The sequence below is a fragment of the Salminus brasiliensis genome, chromosome 2 (assembly GCF_030463535.1).
Source record: "Salminus brasiliensis chromosome 2, fSalBra1.hap2, whole genome shotgun sequence".
Taxonomy (NCBI): Eukaryota; Metazoa; Chordata; class Actinopteri; order Characiformes; family Bryconidae; genus Salminus; species Salminus brasiliensis.
Genome location: NC_132879.1, coordinates 5,019,055 through 5,035,179, shown reverse-complemented (window position 1 = coordinate 5,035,179; position 16,125 = coordinate 5,019,055). Strand labels below are relative to the sequence as shown.

At 39.9% G+C, this 16,125-nt stretch overlaps 1 protein-coding gene across 1 annotated transcript; it reads right to left on the bottom strand.

The window, feature by feature from the left end:
- Positions 1–1,700: 1,700 nt before the first annotated feature.
- Positions 1,701–8,742, bottom strand: tnni1d (troponin I, skeletal, slow d). The gene is made up of 6 exons (XM_072673530.1): positions 8,734–8,742; positions 6,845–6,886; positions 5,207–5,338; positions 3,853–3,942; positions 2,423–2,605; positions 1,701–1,802 (listed from the first exon to the last, which is right to left on the bottom strand). Exons 3-6 carry the CDS (start codon positions 5,336–5,338, stop codon positions 1,701–1,703), a joined length of 507 nt encoding a protein of 168 aa, XP_072529631.1. The 5' UTR covers positions 6,845–6,886; positions 8,734–8,742.
- Positions 8,743–16,125: the final 7,383 nt, after the last annotated feature.

Here is a 16,125-nt window from a genome sequence, read left to right as displayed (position 1 = left end):
TTATTGATCACTTAATTTCAACCTGGAAGCATCTAAACCAATTTTGGGGTCTCATGTCCTTCTCAAAGTTGTTATGTATAAATATATGGAATTATAAACATTCCCAACTTTTTTATGATAGTTAAAAATGACAAGAATATTACAGTTGTCTTATGCATTTTTCTCTATGTATTTTATGTTATATCTTCATTTCAGTATTGCTCTAGAAGCAGCACATTTGGTTCTTTATGATAGAAGACCGTTTTGTAAATGAGAAGCACAAGAATGATATTAAAGTTTAAAGCCCAACACCGTCTAAATGATCTCTGAAAATTGATTCTTCCAGGTCTTTTAGTAAAGGCAGTCGTTCTATATAGTTTTCATAACAACTCAAAGAACCATTAGAATGTAGCATTTGTCCTTTTTAAGAATGCTTTAATGGGTGGTCGTATATGTACAAGGAAGACCTCCACCAATCAGCCATAACATTAATACCAAAAAAAGGTGAAGTGAAAATCTACAGGAGCATTTGTTAAGGGGTGGGATCTATATATCAGGCAGCAAGTGAACAGTCAGAACATCTCCAAAATGTTAGGTAGGTCTTGGGGGTGTTCTTGGTATGCAACGATCAATTCCTACCAAAAAAAGGTTCAAGAAAGGACAACCCATGTAATCCATGGAGGTCCCACCTCACAACTTTACATGGACTTAAAGGATCTGCTGCTAAGGTCTTGGTGCCAGATACCGCAGGACACCTTCAGAGGTCTTGTGTAGCCCATGTTTGTCCTATGTCCTATGTTTGCTTCCAAATTTTATTTTATTTTATTTTATTTTATTTTATTTTATTATTATGCAGATGGTATTAATGTTATGGTTGATTGGTGTAGTGTAGTCAAAGAATGCTTTCTCAGTCCTATAGCGATAGAGGAGTTTTCGCCCACAGTATAGTCAGTGTTAGTGCTGTCTGCAGTGTGACTTAAAGGTTGAGAACCCCCCAGGTAGCTGAGCATGATCAGCAACAGGACTGACAAGAATAACTATGCAGTTCAGCAATGCTGAGGAGAGTCTAGTCTAGGGTGTTAAGCCTGGCGTAAAAAGGGGACTACACACAGATGACTGGAGCAGTGTTTAATCTTGCACAACCTACACGTCTTTAACACATCCGTACAGCACACACACACATAACACACATTCCAGGATGTTGGGTGACACCCCTCCCTGTTCTTTCTCAATGACTAAGCCCTTTCTAACGTCAACGGCATTTCCACTGTGATGTGTGTGAGCAGAAACTACACACCCTCTGCCTTGTTCTTTAAAGCAGACACAGCTATTCAGCATCTAAAAATGGGTTCATATGAAGAAGCAGCAGCACTGGCAGGTCAACGTGTAGATGTCATGTCTGGCTGTATAAGTTTTCTAGGTGGTTCTTCTTTGGTGCATATGATGGGACAGACCTTTAACTGGTAAAGAACCTACGTTAGTTTTAAAAGGTTCCTTTTCAAGGAAACGTTTAGAGAACTATACCATTGTTACAAAGACCTTTTTTTGCACCTTTATTTTTAAAAGTGTATTCCAGGACAGGTCAGTCCATTAACTAGTTAATCTGGTCAGGTTCAATATGTACTGGTGGCTCCTACTTCTTCTTTGCTCACTTTTTTCATTTCTGTTCAATTTAGTCTGGATTCTCCAACCCCCGATTCACATCACGGTGATGATATGGCTTACTGGCCTCCTCCAGCAGCATCGAACATCTTCTTCCTGCCTTCCATACCAGACATGGCCTCCACGTTCTTACGCCAGTCGCCTACCTCTGAGGTCAGGACCTGAGAAAGAGAACATGGTACAAAATGGTATAACTGTACTGTCTACCAAGCCATAAAGGGTCTGCAGATTAGCACTACTTCTGTCTTACCATGTCCCGTGGAAAATAAACTATATGTTCTGGCACAGAGCTGCAGTGCCATCTGCAGGACAAACACTGTATTGATGCATTACCTTTATTTCAATGGAACCACTTTAATCTCATGAGCTTGTGGAGGTGTAAATGGTAAATATTAGGTCATTACTACCTTAGGAGTAACCAATAATTACGTAACGTGATGCTTTGTGAATCTACAGTGTCAAAAAGAATAAAGAATTAAAGATGCTTCCAAAGGTTCTCTGGCCGATGCCATAGAAGAACCTCAACCTTATGGTTCCTGTAGCAATTACGTAATATAACAGGCATGAGTGGAGTGAGTGTGAAGAACCGTTTACAGGTCTAAAGAACCATCTCTTGATGTAAAGCTGTTAAAGCATCTTTACCAATTTAAAGGTTCTTCTCACACAATCATGGTTCTTTATGGGACCAAAGTGGATCTTCTACAGAACAGCTTAAAGAACCATTTGATCAAAATAAATCATTTTGTCCACCGTGAAAAAGGCCATGTAAAGTTTACTGTACCTTCTCTTGTTTGATATCCTCCTTCTTGACTGACTTGAGGTTGGCTCGGAGGTCCATGGAGCCCTTGTGTTTGGAGCCCAGCAGAGCTCGCATCATCTCATCAGCAGACACGCGCACCTTTCTCAGCGCTGGCTTCTTAAATTTACCTCCCAGATCCTGAACTTTCAGCTTCAGCTCATGAATCTGGAACGAGCGTGAGGGGTGACTACAGGACAGTATGATACGTAGGAGTCCTACCGTCCCACCAAGTGTGATTATATTGTTAATAATATCATAATAGTAGTTATTATTTATAAAAAACTTTTTCATTCACCCAAAATCAAAGTACAAAGAGAAGGAAAGATAACTAACCCTTGCGTGTTTAGGGTGGTGGTAATTCCAGGTTCCTGCAGATGGCGTTGCACATGGATGATTGGGCTATAAATACCTGCAGGGTGTGTGATTGTATTCATAGATTGGGAAGAGGTGGTACAGTGCAGTGAATGTCTTGTTCAAATATCTTGTTCAGATTTGCTGTAGACAGTAGGGATTTCTGCCACAGCTGGTAGACCCGTATGACCATACTCTTCCATACACCTGCAGATTCAGCTCCTTCCTTCACACTACACTGTTAAAAGTATAAGATCATTGAGGAATGTTTGGAGATTCTTCAGTTTAAAATGGTGGAGAACCCTCTTAAGTTGCTTTGAGAAGCTCTTTTTGAAGGTTCCTTAAAGAATCTTAAGAGAACCCCCAAACATTCCTCGAGAACTTTTAACAATCTTTTAACATCTGCTTTATATACAGATGTTATGCTTTATAAACAGCCCCTTACTGCACTGTACCACCTCTTCTCAATCTATAATCCAGTCACACACACCGCAGGTATTTATATCCCATCATCCTTGAGTAACGCCATCTGCAGGAGCCTGAAATTACTACCACCTTAAACACGCAAGGTGATTTGTTTTTCAAGCTATTTACAACCCTGTTATTTTATATTATAATAAAACACACTAATTTACATTTAAAAGAAATGAGCTCTGCTTTTATCAGCTGGTTTACAACACTGCAACAGCTCACAGGAGCCATGTAGTATAGCATTGCATAGCAAATATTGGAATTATTTTTGTAATTATTCCTTAAGTATTATGTCTTACTGTGTATGATAGTGTTGTCACGAGGCCTGGTTTGTGTAGCAACCTATTCCCTTTACCTAGCAGAGGCATTTCTGTTTTGGTTGTGCCAGATTTTCCATTGAATGAAGAGCTGTCAGTGTTTGAGGTTCACAGTTTGTCACATCCAACTCTTATCGTTCAACTACGCAAAAGCTACATACAGTTTTTCATTCTAGGGCACCTTTAAAAGGAAAAACATCAGTAATGTAAGACTCTGAGATCCACTGATCACAGAAAAGATTCTTACTCAGAGGCACATTGGTTTATACTTACATCTTTATTGTGCTTGCCCACTTTAGCCTCGCAGTCAAATCGCTCTTCATCCACAATATCGATCTTTTCATGGAGCTGCCTGCACAGATTCTGAAAGGTATGAGCAAGCAGAAAGCATTTCATTTCATTAGGACAACATGTTATATCTGAGGCACTGTCCAGTTACAAATAGATGGACTACAAACAAATAAACAAACAGGTCTAGAATAGCTAGACAGACAAACGAATTGGCTAATGAATAAGCAAATACCAGACTAGCAAAGGGACAGACAGATTAGCTAGCTTGCAGTTGGTTTAGCTTTCAGTTGGTCGATCTCTAGCTCAATAGATAGCTTTTGGAAGTTCTTCTGATTTAAACATTGAGGTACGTACAGTTTTTCAAGCTGTGATGGCAAAACAAACTATAGCCTTGTGATTGTTGAAGGTACTGCTTATGTGAGCATTAGCTAATATTCAGAAGCCACAGTTTCTTCAACAGGGAAGAAATGTAGTGAAATCTCTGTGGTTTGTAAAGGCAGCCAAAAACCTTTTGTCCAACATCAAAATCCAAAACCAAAAATGCAGAGAGGCGTATCCAAACACAACATCCAGGGTTTTTAGTTACAAAACAGCAGATTTACATTTACATTTACGGTATTTAGCAGACGCTCTTCTCCAGAGCGACTCACTTAAAGTGCTTTGCTATTTACCCAAGAAAAACCTCAGCTAGTTTGCATAGGCTAAAAATTCAAAGATCCTCTAAGTTTAGACTCTACTAAACACAAGTCAATAAGGAGACCACTCTGCTATTCGCCCAAGTACTCTCAGAAGAGGTGGGTCTTCAGTCTGGGTTTGAAGACAGCGAACAACTCTGCCGTTCGGACACCCAGGGTAAGCTCGTTCCACCACTTTGGTGCAGGACAGAAAAAAGAAATAAGGATTTTGAGGGATGGTGGGTCGAGCCGTACTTGAAGCTCAAAGGGCTCTTGACCATTGCCATCAAGTACGGAGGGGCTGGTCAGTTCTAGGCTTTGTAGGCCAGCGTCAAGGTTTTGAATCTGATGCGGGCAGCAGCTACAGGAAGCCAGTGAAGAGAGAACGCAGCAGTGGAGGGACATGGCTGAATTTAGGAACGTTGAAGACGACCCGTGCTGCTGCATTCTGGATAAGTTGAAGGGGTCTGATGGGGCGCAGAGGGAGACCAGCCAGACGAGAGTTGCAGAAGAGACTGAACAAGCACCTGGGCGACTCTCTACAGAGGAAGGGTTGAAGCAGATCATTCGGCCTTTAATTTCCTCAGAGGCCTTATATTGGGTAGGTTGCCCTCGTTTTACAAAACCAATTGAGGCATGGACTTGTTTGAACACAGATATACCTGTAGCTCTTCCAGTGAGAGCCCTGAGAGCTGAAGAGGAGGCAGTTTCTCTCCCAGGTAACGGACTTTCTCCTCATCTCTGTCTTGCTTCTCCTTCTCCAGCTCCTCTATGGCTCTGTTGAGGAGCAGCATCTGATTGGACAACACAGACATGACATATAAAAGGGCTGGAATCTCTTGCATTCCTTAACAGAGTAGTGTCTAGTTCTAACACTGCACCACTGAGATTTGTATGTATTATTGATTGCAGTTGAAAGGGAAAACAGATAAATTGTAATTCTTAGAGTTTACACTTTCTTTACATTGTGTCACAATTTCATGATAAATGGGCCAATAAAAGCTCTCCAAACATTACTTATATTGATCTCCAGTGAAAGTTAAAAAGGGGGTTGCCCTTTGGAGATTTTGGAGGATTTTGAAGGTCGTAATCTTTACTTTATAGTAGCTTTATTTTTTTTCCCCCAGGTGGTGATTTATTCCGTCTAGTATAGCCAAAGTCTGTCAGGATGGCGCCCCCTACTTGGAGCCCCCTACTCTTAAGGTGCTTTGAGAAACTTTCAAGAAACCTTTTTCTTCCGAAGATCTTTTCTTGAAGGTTCCTCAAAGCACTTTCAAATTGAAGAACCCCTAACAGTTCCTCAAGGATCTTATACTTTTAACAGCCTTTGGCACACCCAAATGCAATCATTTCTTTTATGACCCAGTTTCCACACATCCAACCTCTTCTCAATCTACGAATCCCACATCATCTGCAGGATCCTGAAGTTTTACCACCTTAAACACGCAAGATAATTATTCACCCAGGGATCTTATCAACTTATATTTATATTGAAAAATAATAAATATAGCTCAAAAATGGTAAACATGGAATGAAAGGTGCCATAGATTTTAGACAGTATGCTAAGTTGGTGTTTGGTGTATAAATAAACAGGAGGACTGGACCACCGGACTCTGCACTTGGCCCTGAGCCATGTGCTCTTTGTTTAGTTTGGACTGGTCACCTCACCGCTAAGCCCCTGCAAACTCTGCCCTTTAGCTAGCACTGATTATGAGACTCACCTGTCTTTTGTAAGAGCTCAGTGAACTTTAGTATAGAGCCATATATGGGGTTTTATGTGGCAGTTGGTTTAGAGACGTTATGTTGTTTTTGCTTCGCTTGAGTTAAAGGTTTCATGGTCTTTGTTGTTTATGCCATTCCAGCATTGTCTACTTTTTTTCTAGCTATGTATGTTTGAGTTCATATCTCTCGGGTCCCCTTCAACCCTTCAAAACCTAAAGGCCTGTATGTGGGCCCATAAGTTACATATCAGTTCCATAGAAGAGACATTTACAGTAGGTACTGAATACTAAGTAGTTGCTGAATCAAATGCCTTAAAATTAGAACTCAGAAATACTCCTAGGGTTTAAGAGGTTAAGAAATCTTCCATGCATTTGCAACATTCCTCACCCTCATCAGCAATGTTACAAGGTCAAAGATTTGTGGGGTGCATTCCCAAACTTTTGGATGCCCATTTCACAAATAAAATTCTTCTTTGGCTCCACAGTTCTCAATATCCTGAATTTTTCCTTTTTCCACTGTAAAAGAAAAGTCTTAAATATAACGTAATTGAAAACAAAAAAGAGATCATTGCCACAAACCTTAAGGGAGAGTTTTCGGGAAGCAGAAATCTTGCATTTTGGCTGTAAAGATGAAAACACGCATTAGATATTGTCATTTCAAGAGTGTTAAAATTCACCGGCTTGATGTGAACGTTCGGTATCTTGAGCACTGATGAAATCAGGTCTATAAATACCTTGTCAAATGCCTTCGGGTTCCCTTTTGGACGTCCCTGGAATTACAATGCCATGGCAAAGAGGCGATCCCAAAAGAAGGAGAATTACTGCTGAGTATGATCCAAATATTCTGCATTTTTACTTTTATGCACATAAAACACATAAAACACACAAAACACACTACACACTCATCACACAGCCAAAATACACTGGAAAAAGACACTCACCTCTCTGCCAGAGTCAAATGGTGAAGTTCATACAAAGGAAAAGACATTTGGCAATGAAGCATTAACAATAAACCAGTAATTCAGTGCCACTTTAAACCATGTATGTTATTGTAACTGTTGCAACTTGTTACTAGCTGATCACACACAAATCTGGTATCTCCAAAAAGGCAACTGTACCGGAGCAGTAAAAAACCTTCTTAACTTTCAATGGAAAAAGATTTTATTCCAAGTCATTTTGGAGCATTTCTATTGGCCCATTCATCACGAAATTCTCACACAATTTACATTATGTCAGAAAAAGGAGATTTTTGAGTGACAGTGATGAAATAAGAAAGTTGAACTATAAGTAATAATAGAAATGAACATCAATCATGAACTATTTCATAATTCAAAAAGACAATACTTACATTGACATGATGACAGCTTCTAACACAAAAAATACAACAAAAAAAAATGTTATTCCAAAGCAAATCACAACCTCACTATTCTCTTCTTAACAGTGCAGTGAAGGCAGAATTGAAATCAGGGGTTACCTGGGTGCTGTGTGGGAGATGGGCACTGACTGAGGCCAGAACAACAGACTGCTGAGACAATGGCTGCTTTTATGTCCTGGCTGCTGTTAGCCTAGCAGATATAGCCCAGTGTCTGTCCTTAGGAATGACCTGGCGGGCCTCCAGGGATGAAATATCACCCACCCTGTGGCTCTGACAATACATTCAGTACATAAGAATACACCATGAGCATCAGGCAGAGGGATGTGTGGCTATCACCTACAAACAAACACAGAAATATTAGCAGAAATATTGTTTGCAGTTATCATAAAATACCTGAGGTGGTTAATCAGTGCTTTATTACGGGTACAGTAATGGTTTATCTACTATTTGTGGTTGATGGTTGTAATTATTGTAGTTATTTAGTGTTTATACAGGTAAAATCAAAGAAAAATCATCTCAAATTACTATTATTTACACGTTTACTGTAATTTGCACTTTTTTTTGTTTATTTGTTTGTTTAATAAAAAGCAAAAAAACAAGCAAATAACTAATGACCAGTTTTTTAATGACTAACACCTTTTACAAAATGGTCATTTGAGTCCATTTCATTCCTAGGAATACACGTTTTCCATTAAGGGTGTTCCCATTTCCGCAAGTGGTTATGTACAGTTGGCCTATATATGGAGCACTTATGTAGGTGACCTTGTCCATCACCCTGGCCTCTTCTCAGCTGAGGTGAAAGTGAGTTCCATGTGTTGAGTCTCTATTACACTTAAGCACAGTGCAGAAATGTGTGGTAAAAAAAATAATCTGACAGTTGGAAGCAGTGATTCATTTAAAGTATTTACTTGAGTTTACTTAAAAAAAAGTTCATTTTGCAGTACTGTGCACTTAATGAAATAGCCTCAGTTTAATAATTGACTAATAAACTGACTAATAAAGGCTTATAACAATGTGATCACAGCTCCACAGATTTAAAAGTGTCCTGAGTTGTTTTGAAGCAAATGTTCTGAACATTATAAAAAGATAAAACCTGAAAATAAAATAATAATATAAAAACAAGAAAAATAAAACACAAATTATACAAAAACAACATAAAACAAAATGATATATGGTCATTTAAATGTAATATAAATTGTATATGATGCATTTATTTAAGTTGAATAAACTAAGTTACATTGCTTGGTGCTAATTGAAGCCCTTTCTCAATGCTTAATAATAGATTTAGATTTTTGTACAGTTGCATGTTTTACATTAAAAAAGTGATGCATTAAATGGACCTGATTCTAATACTGGCATCCAATATTCCAATTACATTTTAAATATTCCTTTAAATAATTACTTTCACCTAAATTGACCTGATTTCAATATCTGTATCATTTTCACATTAATACAATCTACTACATCAACGCAAATATTGACAAAAGAAAGTCAACTAAAGTCAGCAAAGTTGTGTTGATGTACGACCGTACGATGCACATGTTTGAATCTAGTAAAATCAGTGTGTTCATTTTTAAGAGTTGACGCTGAGCTCAATAATCAATTATATTTATTAAACAATAAATATTTTTTCTGTATTGTTTGCAATTAGAGCCTCACTGTGGACAAACATAGGTAAGCAAATGAATACATTGATACTGACAGCCCCTGAGTGAACATGCACTCCATATAAGAACAAAAAGGACAGCTGAGAGGCACTTTGCCGTTAAGTGTAATAGGTGACCTTAGAGGGGCCTCCTGTTTTCGCTCAGTAAATTATCAGTAACGGGGCATGTGGGCAAGCATGCTGTCTGTCAGTAAGTCAGAGTAATGCCATGCTAAGCGTGCCTCTCAGCCACATTCCAAATGCTCATCCGGATGTTTCAACAAGAAGGAGCCGATGCAGAGGTCAGATTTTCTAAAAAGAAGGCATTAAGGCAAGGTTTTCCGAATGCCTCTGGGCCAAAGAGCCTCATTTGCATGTGGATAGTGTATAACTCATAGTGTCTATGTTTATGTTTTTGACAGGTGAAGTAAAAGCGTTGATTATCTTCATCTACAGTGGCATCTGTCAAGGGGTGGGATCTACGTATTCAGTCAGTTCTTGAGGGCGATGTTGGTAAAAAAAAAAAAGGAAAAATGGGCAAGCAACGGGCAAGAGACACTTCGGCAAGGGTCAAACTGTGATGGTAAGACGACCAGGTCAGAACAGCTCCAAAACAGGAACTAAACAGGTCTTGTGGGCTTTGCCTGATATGCTATGGTCAGTACCTAGTGGTCTAAGGATAGACCTCACAACTTACAGGACTTAAAGAATCTGCTGCTAACGTATTGGTGCCAGAGACCACAGGACATCTTCAGAGGTCTTGTGGAGCCCATGCCTCGAATGCTCAGATCTGTTGTGCAGACACAAAGTGGTGCTACTTAATATTAAGCTTAGTAGTAATGTTTTGGCTGATCAGTGTACATGCACATATATCATAAAGGATTAGGCAGATAATATATATATATATATATATATATATATATATATATATATATATATATATATATATATATATATATATTACATTCACCTATATAAGTATGTTCATTAAAGTTTATTAATTCATCATTCATTAATTATTCATTTTTGATTGGCAGGTAAATGCATATATGTACATTTATATGTATATAGCTATAGCTAACATGTAAGTAACTATGCATTATAGTCTATCCATTCATCCATTAAGTTTCCCCCTCCTCTTGTAAAGTTGGTGTTTTGAAGATACAGGATTTCTATATGTTGATACATTTTGTGTCCAAATGTTTGTGGACACCCCTTCTAACAAATGCATTCAGATACTGCACCCATTTTGCACCCATTACTGGCAGACATGTGCAACTGCACACATACACACACACAGCTTGTCCAGTCTCTGTAGAGAAGCATCACCAATAGAATAGGACTCTCTGGAACAGATAAACATGAAGCTATTGGCACACTGCCTAATGGCTTGGGCTAGAGGGGTATAAAGCCCCCCAGCATTGAGCTGTGGAACAGTGGAAGAACTGTGTCTCTGGAATGATGGTTGATGGAGCTCCATCCAGTAATTTTGGAATGAGTTGGGGGATTGGGATAAGGTGGGGTGGTAGTTATCCAACCCAACATCCTGACCTCACTAACACTTTTGTCACTAAATACAATCCTCCAAAATCTAGTAGAAAGCCTTCTTCTCTGGACAGTAGGGACAGTTACTCCAGCAAAAAAAAGGATGAACTCCTTTTTAATACCCTCGATTTTAGGAGAAACACTAAATGAGCAGGTGTCCCAATACTTTTGTCATCATAGTGTATATGATGGATATAAGGGAATTCCATACTTTGCAATATATGTCGTATATTTAAAATCTAAACACTGTCAGATTATATATCAGATTTCCGTATGGATTGTGAGAGACACGACAATCCAAGTACTCATATGTCACATCCCTGAATCTCCCCCAACACACACACACACATACACACACTCTGGGGAACAGTAGGGGGTACAGACAAATGTTCTTCTTGTCATACGAGTGTTCATCCTGAGCAGGTGGCTCTGCTATTTATTCAGAAACATGATGCGAGTGCAGTTGTTGGGGCCTTGCGCGACACGCTCTTTCTGCAGCCGTTATCTTTCTCAGAAAGTCACTGACGGCTCGCAGCGGCTCTCCGTTTCAACACTTCTGAGATATGAAAGCGTAAGTCACAGATTTGCCTCTGCCGCATGCCCATATTTGCCTGTTTCAGCCTGTGAGCTTTGTCTTGCGGCAGCCATTTAAAAGGCTGTGTTCTGCTGCAGTACAGCAAAAGAACGAAGAAGCATTGGACAATTAGAAGTGTAATAATCTTAGTTCTGAAAAAGATGTAAGAAATAAATAAATACTTAAATAAACAACAAACAAACAAATAAATAGAAAACAAATTGGTTCATATTTTTCCAGTAAGTACTAATTTAGAGTGTGTCTAGATGCAAAATTGCTGTAAGCTACCAATAAAAATATGCTTGCATGACTCCTATGATACGTTGCACTAAATGAATATATATTAGAGTGTCTGACAGGAGTGTAGATGTAGTGTTTACAGACATACAATGAGCTTATCTATCTGGGCAGTAAGCGTTGTCTATCCATTCATCCATTAAGTTTCCCCCTCCTCCTGTAAAGTTGGTGTTTTGAAGATGCAAGGTTTCTATATGTTGATACACTTTGTGTCCAAATATTTGTGGACACCCCTTCTAACAAATGCATCCAGCTACTTCAAGTTGAACCCATTACTGACAGACATTTGCTCAGTAAAACACTAATATTAGAATAAATACTAATGACATTCATACAAAAAGTCATGGTTGGACATCATTGTGTTCATTAAACCTCTCCAAAGCGTCCTCATGCTAGTCTGTTGTTATTTATAGTTTTCACCCAAATGAAATTAGGTGAGTTGATGATGGAACTGAATACATTCAAGCTCTGGCTGGGGGCCTAAAACCTCTGCATGGTACTGTGTATGTGGACACTGTCGTTCCCAATCCTCTATCTCTGTGCACTGAACTCATTTAGGGCGATATATATATAGGGCTGACTGTACGTCATTAGGGTGGGCCATTTATATGGATAAACCTAAATAAAATGGGAATGGCTGGTGATATTAACTTCCTATTATAAGTGGTCAGAAACTTGTAAATAATTCAGGAATAAAGCCACGTAGAATAAAGTTATGTTAAAACCAAGCACACCGTTGTTTTTCTTGTGAAATTCTCAATAAGTTTGATGTGTCACATGACCCTCTTCCCATTGAAAAAACTAAAGTTGGATCCAAATTGGCCGACTTCAAAATGGTCACCATGGTCACCACCCATCTTGAAAAGTTTTCCCCCTCCCATATACTAATGTGCCACATACAGGAAGTTAATATCTCCAACCATTCCCATTTTATTTAGATGTATCCATTTAAATGGCCCACCCTGTAGTTTACTCTCAGACCACCCAGATAATCATCCTGTGTGCAAGGCCAAACAAATAATTTAGATAAATGACTTAAAATAGTACAAATACATAATATTTTATTGCAGTATTGTTACTTGTGAAGTACTTGATTACTACTGGATTATGAGAGCTGTACTAGATTGGTCACAGCTGTCATCTTCTTATACAGCTTCCTATATAACGTATAAGTGCTGCTCTGAGGGCAGGATCACTCCTATAAAAAGCTGGTAAGAAGAATGAGGGCGTGTGCCACAGCTTCAGGTAAAGACAGGCATTCAGTGTTTTATGGATGGACAAAGAAACTCCTCTGACCTGGTAAGATAAACATCTCATTGCTAGCTAGGCAGCATTATTTCAAAGAATAGCTATGGTTTTGTTTCGTATTAATTGGTTGTGTTGTGCTTTCATTGTACATCAAAGCATCAAAGACCTTCTAATAATAGTGATATGAAGCATTTAGGCCTTCAGTTCTGCTTCTGAAGTCCCAACCAATGGGAGAGCTTACAAATGTAACCCTTTTGTTTGTATCTAAACATAATGATAAAAAAAATGTGTCATTTAATGTGTGCATAGTTTAAACACAAGCACAGAACATGTGTAATGTCTTAAAAAGCCATGTGGGCTCTCCGCTGACTGTGTCAATTTGTAGATTCTGGCACGAACATACAGTGATGTCCTGTGAGACAGAAGGAATTGTGGGATTTCCAGGGTAAATACATTTGTACATATAGAACCATGACAGTTGCAGATCATCCTTTGATGGGTCTTTTAAATATAGCACCCTTTTAAAGAACCATATAGAACCTTTTTAGTGCTTAAGCTAATGCTATTAACGAGTGCTACAGGCAGTGACGCTCCTCCGCATGATGCAGTATAAATGGCCATTAAAATGATTATGTAGTCCAGGGTTCGGTTTAATGTGGTTTAATGTGTATCTGTTGAGTGTCCTCCACATTAATGCCATTGTCTGCTCCGTCTGTCATTGCCTGTGTTGCTCTCTCTGCTGGCATAATAAACAAGTGGAAACTGTTGCCCCTGCCAGAGGGATTATATGCCAGGATAACCTTGATTCATCACCCCGCCTCCCCCAGCACCCCCCCCCCCACACACACACACACACACACACACACACACACACACATACCCCCCTAAATTCTCCCTCTTCCTTTCAAAGGATTCCACGGATGGTGGACGCAGCTTCCACCAGCTTCCAGTTCACGAGCTAATTATAAACCTCTGCATTAGTGCCTGGCTGCCAGCGTTGGGCAAATATGGCCGGCAAGCCCCTGGACATGGGCTGTTTTAATGCAAACAGATCTGACCCAGCAAAGGGCCTAAATCCCTCTCCAGACTTCTGCACAATACCAGAATATGGTGCTAGTCCCAGGGGAATCTTGCACTCACATAGCATTTCTCAATATCATCAGCGCCTGGCATCGCACGCTTATAACAAATATCCAAGGCTAGGAACGACGCTCCTGGCCCTGACAGTCCTGAACTAAGCAGTCACAACTGAGTAAGCCTGATGACAGAACAGCTCAAAAAACACTAGTGAATTATTAACAGTGTCGTCGCAAAACCCATTCGTTAGCTAGATGATTCACTAAACGCTGTGTCTGTGGGTTTTTGTGTGAGAGAAAGCAGATGTAGTTGTAAAAGGAAGTAGTCTGTGGTTACGACCACTAATGCCCCTGAATTTCATTTTTTCCCTAAGATCCCATTATATTTACACACAAATCTTTTTAACATGACCATATTCCAACTCTGGCACTGATTTATACCATATGGACAAAAAGTAATGGGACGCCTGCTCATTCATTGTTTCTTCGGAAATTAAGGGGATTAAAAAGAGTTTCTTCTGCTTTTGTTGAAATAACTGTCCCTACTGTCCAGAAGGCTGAGAAGATTTTGGAGGAGCATTGCTGTGAGGATTTGATTGTGTTCAGGGACAAGCGTTAGTGAGGTCAGGATGTTGGATGATCACCACCCCACATCATCCCCAACCCCCCAACTCATCTCAAAAGTATGGGATGGAGCTCCAACCATCATCCAAAGCACACAGGTCCTCTGCTCCACAGCTCAATGCTGGGTTAACCCCCTCTAGCCCACACCTGCCATCGGGCTGAAACAGTCCTTATAACTTCAGCATGAATGGGCGGAGCTAAACTGCTGTAGGCTGAAAGGAGTACAGGTGTACGTAAATCTGTTGGTTTTGATGAAATCCCAAACACAGTGAATTCCACAGGATTTTTTTGAAGCTTACCGTCCATATTTGGACTGTATTGCATGGGGGGAACTTGCACCTGTCTTCGTATAGATTTTTGGAGCAAATCTATATGAAGACAGCTGAAGCTTTCATCTCTTTTTTTATGATTTATTTCAGATTTTTACTCATATTTTTCCCAATTTAGTTATTTACAACCCGTATGCATTCTCTCTCCTCCCTCCATCACATGCAACACTCCCGACACTAGCGAGTGTCCAACATGTGCCCAGCCAACCACACCTCTTTTTGAACTGCCGCAGATGCAACGTCACCAGGCAACCAACGTGCCTGGAGGCGCATCACTGGCTATGACACACAAGCTAGCAGATGCCAGCTCCACACTAGTGTGATGGCACCATCTACCTATCCTAGAGAGAGCAGGGCCAGTTGGGCTCTCTCGGGGGTCCCGGCTGTAGTAGTAGCTGGCTAGTAGCGTGAACAGGATTCGAACCAGCGATCCTCTAACCACAGTGATAGCGCCTTAGTCTGCTGGACCAACCGGGGCCCCGAAGCTTTCATTTCTACACAGCCATGACAGAGTCTGTGGTCACCACCTCCATCACAGACTGAGAATCAACTGCAGAGAATCAACAGATCCACAGAGAAGATCATCAGTGGTTACTTGCCCACTGTCCAGAACCAGAAAGAGTGCAGAGAAAATCCTTGCTGACTCAACAAACCCTGGCCTTCACCTGTTTCAGCTCCTAACCTCAGGGAGGCGCTCCAGCCAAATTAGAATTAAAAATGGTGGTTCTCTCAGGAATGATATAAGATAAGAGATAAGATAAGATAATCCTTTATTAGTCCCGCAGTGGGGAAATTCACAGTGTAGCAGCAGAAAGGGATAGCAGGACACTCAGTTACAAAAAATTTGGATAAATAATTTACACTATATACACACAATATAAATAAGAATTAAAAAAGCAATAAACAATATTATTTACAGTAAAAGACTCTTAATTGCACATGGGGATGGGATATTGCACATAGTATTCCCTGAACATGAACATGTGTGTGTAGTTAAGTGTGTGTGTATGTGGTCCGTTGGGAGCAGTGTTGGTTGTGCAGTCTGACGGCAGCAGGAAGGAAGGACCTGCGATACCGCTCCTTCACACACTTGGGGTGAAGCAGTCTGTCGCTAAAGGAAGGATATTCCCTCATCACAATTAGGAAC

What these genes read in the sequence shown, in the direction of transcription:
- tnni1d (XM_072673530.1), bottom strand. Translation starts at nt 5,338, where the DNA reads ATGCTGCTCCTCAACAGAGCCATAGAGGAGCTGGAGAAGGAGAAGCAA. An exon ending in TCTCACTGGAAGAGCTACAG is followed by an intron (nt 3,943 to 5,206) that starts GTATATCTGTGT and finishes CATACCTTTCAG; the next exon opens with AATCTGTGCAGGCAGCTCCA. An exon ending in TGGGCAAGCACAATAAAGAT is followed by an intron (nt 2,606 to 3,852) that starts GTAAGTATAAAC and finishes CGCTCGTTCCAG; the next exon opens with ATTCATGAGCTGAAGCTGAA.